We start from the raw sequence: 3273 nt of genomic DNA, 5'->3' as shown, positions 1-3273 counted from the left end.
TAAAAGATTCGAATCGTTATGACCGGGATCCCGGGTAAGGGTGGGCCAGAGAGTTGTGGCGTGCGGGAAGGCGCGTTTAAAAGGAGATGCCAGGTTGGCGCAGCCGGCGCTGGCCTGGCAACAGGCTGGCGCGGCGCAGCAGGCTCGCGCCTCGCAGCAGGCTTCGCGCCTCGCAGCAGGCTCGCGCCTCGCAGCAGCTCGGCTCTGTCATCCGGCCGGTCGTCCACTGCCACGCCAGCTGGCTTGTGGCAGCTGGCCCGCGTCAGATGCCGACCTTGAGGATCAGCTCAGCGAGGTGCTTGGGGTCCTCTTGCCCAATGCTGCTGTCATCCGAGAGGCGATCCAGAGGGTGGGCAACAGGGCAGAGATGCAGCAGGCAGCGAGGCAGGGCAGCGAGGCATGGCAGAACATCATGCGTTGCCGCGGCTGTCAGAGCTGCTTCGCCCCGCGGCGCGGGTCCGGGTTCGACCTGGGCGAGCAGTGCGCAGTGCTCTCCTTCGGCAACCCCTTCCCTCTCCGAAATCCCAACAACTCGGAGGAGCGCAGGGCGTGCGTCAAGGAGTTTGCTGAGCTGCTGCGGGCTAGCCCTGCGTTCGCGGCACGCATCCGGCGGGAGCTCGCGGGCTGCTCTCTCGCATGCTGCTGCTCCTCGTGCTCGGACCCGTCGAGGCGGCGCCTCTGCCACGGCCACGTCCTCTTCTACGTGGCCAACTGCTCAGACGACGACTTCGACGCCTTCCTCGGGCCCGGGCCGGACGGCGACGACGATCCCGTGGTGAACACCACCGCCCTCCACGCCTGCCTCCTTCAGCACGAGGCGCAGGCCTCCGCGCTCGACGACCACTGGCAGCGCTGCTGCGGCGTGTCTGCGGAGGACGGCGCCGTGCAGCTGGCCGACGCCCTCGCCGGAGAGATGCCTGGCAGCGCGGAGGCCTTCGCCAAGGAGGACGAGCGCTACTTCGGCCCGCCGACACGCGACGCCATGGCCTTCGCTGGGGGCGTCCGCGCGCAACTACGGAGCTCGACGCCTTCGTCAGCGAGGCATCCCGGCGGGGCGGCCGCTACAAGACTGGCAGGTGCAAGAACCACAAGTGCTGGCGCGAGGCGATTCGGTTCGTCGCAGTCAGCCAGGAGGGGGCTGGCGCCTTCCTGAATGCGATCCCCATGCGGGATGATATGAAGATGGAGACGTGGGCGATGCGCATCACAGTTCAGCGCCGCCTCGGCCTCCCGCTCGATGTTGCCTGCCAGGCGGTGGAGGCAGGCAAGAAGGCGCCAAACGGCAAGCCGCACGAAGAACTCGGCGATGCCGCAATGGTCAACCCGCGTGCGAAGCACGCGACACGACACAAATACCTGCTCAAACGACTCGTCAAGACCCTTCGCTCGGCGTGGGGCATGCTCATCGAGATGGAGCCGACTGCACACCTCAGTTACAGTAACCCAAAACAACCTGACGTGGCGGCGGCGAACATCGGCAAAGGGCATGTGCGCCTCGTTGGCGACTTGAAACTCACGAGCTCGCTTACGTGCAAGGGTGGCGATCGGCTCGGCTGGAAGGGGGCTTTTGTCGCCTTCGGCAACACCGAGCGGGCGCTGCTCGACTTAGTGTTAGGGCATGCTGCATGGCCGCGGCCGGAGGGGGGGGGGGAGGGGGGGAGGGAGGCGGAGGATGCAGAGGCGGAGGCGGCGGCGGCGGAAGAGGAGGAGGGGGAGAGTGAGGGGGAGGCGGAGGCGGGGGCACCTGTGACGGCCCGCTACGAGAAGGGCGAGTACCGGTTCGCGCGGGAGAAGAATTGCGACCTGCGTTTGCTCGACTTCGAGACGTTCGGCGGCTTCGGGGACGGCGTCCGCAGAATTCTTCGGCAGGCGGCGGACCAGCTGAGTAACAAACTTTCGCACGCTCAGCACCTCGATGAGGTCACATGGACCACCAAGAACTGGCACGGGCTGCAGATGCAGCGCTTGTCTGTCGTTCTCCACACCGCCGTGGCGTGGCAGACGGTGAACGAGCTAGCGTGCGGGGACAGCGGCATTGTGCACGGAGCGAAGTGCATTGCCGTTCTTAACGGAGTCGCTTAGGCGGCTCCGGTGGTGTGCCGGTGATAGTACTAGCACGCGCCAGTTCGCACCTGTGTCGAGCCTGTGTGCTGTGAGAGAGAGTTGTCTTGTTTAAATTCTTAAGATTCTTAAAGGGCCGAGAGCTACGGCGGCCGCCCCGGCTGGGTTCTCTGCATAGACTAACCCATAGAGTAGGGCCAGGAGCCGCCGGCGTCAGGCGTGCGAGGCCCGGCTCTTGCGCACAGAAGCGAGCGGAGCGAGCCGGAGAGAAAATTTGAGGCGTACTTGCATGTAGAGCTCTACTCGAGTACGTCCCTGTCTTAACTCTTGAGCTTTTGACAGCAGGACACGAGTGTTTACACAGACGGCACGGTTTCCGTTCCGCACGTGCCCCGCTGAATACAAATCCGTTCGGCTGATTTATAAGATCCGCGAGACCTCGAGAGAGCGTAGTGCCGAAGGCGCTCTTTTTGATCGAGGCGGGGCGATTCCCCTCGACTCGCCGGGAGGGGGAAGGCTGGGGGTGATTTCTCAGATTTTTCCCGCAACCTCCTTCCCCGATAGAGGACCCCTCCCTGAGTCGGCGGATCGAATTTCCACGCGAATTTCCCTCGGGCATCGCTGTGAATTCTACTCAGAGCGGTGGTTGAGGCCGATTGCCTCAACTGTCAACCACGTGGTTGACAGAGGCCTCAACCCTCAACCAAGTGGTTGACAGACCCCTTCAACCCCTCAACCACGCGGAATGGCTGTTCACACCCCCCGCGCAAAGGTCTGAACACACATTCTCTGTGAACCATTCATGTCGTCTTCTTTAACGCCTGGATGCTGCATCACACCTCCCATTCACGCACGTAGCTGAAGCAAGTATCGTAAAAACGGCGCGTCGAAGGCCCCCGCCCGCACGGGGGGATCCCGGCCGACGTCGTGGTCGTCCGCGGACGCGGCCCTCCGTCTCCGGAGACATTACCGAACTCAAAACTGCTTACCAAAGCCAGATACGAGCTCAGCTCAGTGAGATCTAGCAGCACATACCCTCAGTATCCAGAATAGCAAAGTCTGAAAAAGTCGGTCCGACCGCGCAGAGCGGTCTGGCTGTCTGCAGAGCTTCCGTCCGCGAGCCCTGAGAAATGTCGGAGGCATGTCGGCCCATGTTCGCGATTTTGATGGCGTTGCCCTTATTGCACGTGAAACAGACCGCGCCGGCCACGC

General features: G+C 63.4%; 1 protein-coding gene across 1 annotated transcript; it reads left to right on the top strand.

Annotated features, from left to right (window-relative positions):
- Positions 1–367: 367 nt before the first annotated feature.
- EMIHUDRAFT_116283 (hypothetical protein) lies at positions 368–2082 on the top strand (the record flags this gene model as incomplete). Its single annotated transcript, XM_005776039.1, has 2 exons — positions 368–1032; positions 1077–2082. 2 exons carry the CDS (start codon positions 368–370, stop codon positions 2080–2082), a joined length of 1671 nt encoding a protein of 556 aa, XP_005776096.1.
- Between the last annotated feature and the right edge of the window lie 1191 nt (positions 2083–3273).

This window comes from Emiliania huxleyi (genome assembly GCF_000372725.1).
Source record: "Emiliania huxleyi CCMP1516 unplaced genomic scaffold EMIHUscaffold_286, whole genome shotgun sequence".
Taxonomy (NCBI): Eukaryota; Haptophyta; order Isochrysidales; family Noelaerhabdaceae; genus Emiliania; species Emiliania huxleyi.
This window is presented reverse-complemented; position numbering and strand designations above follow the sequence as displayed.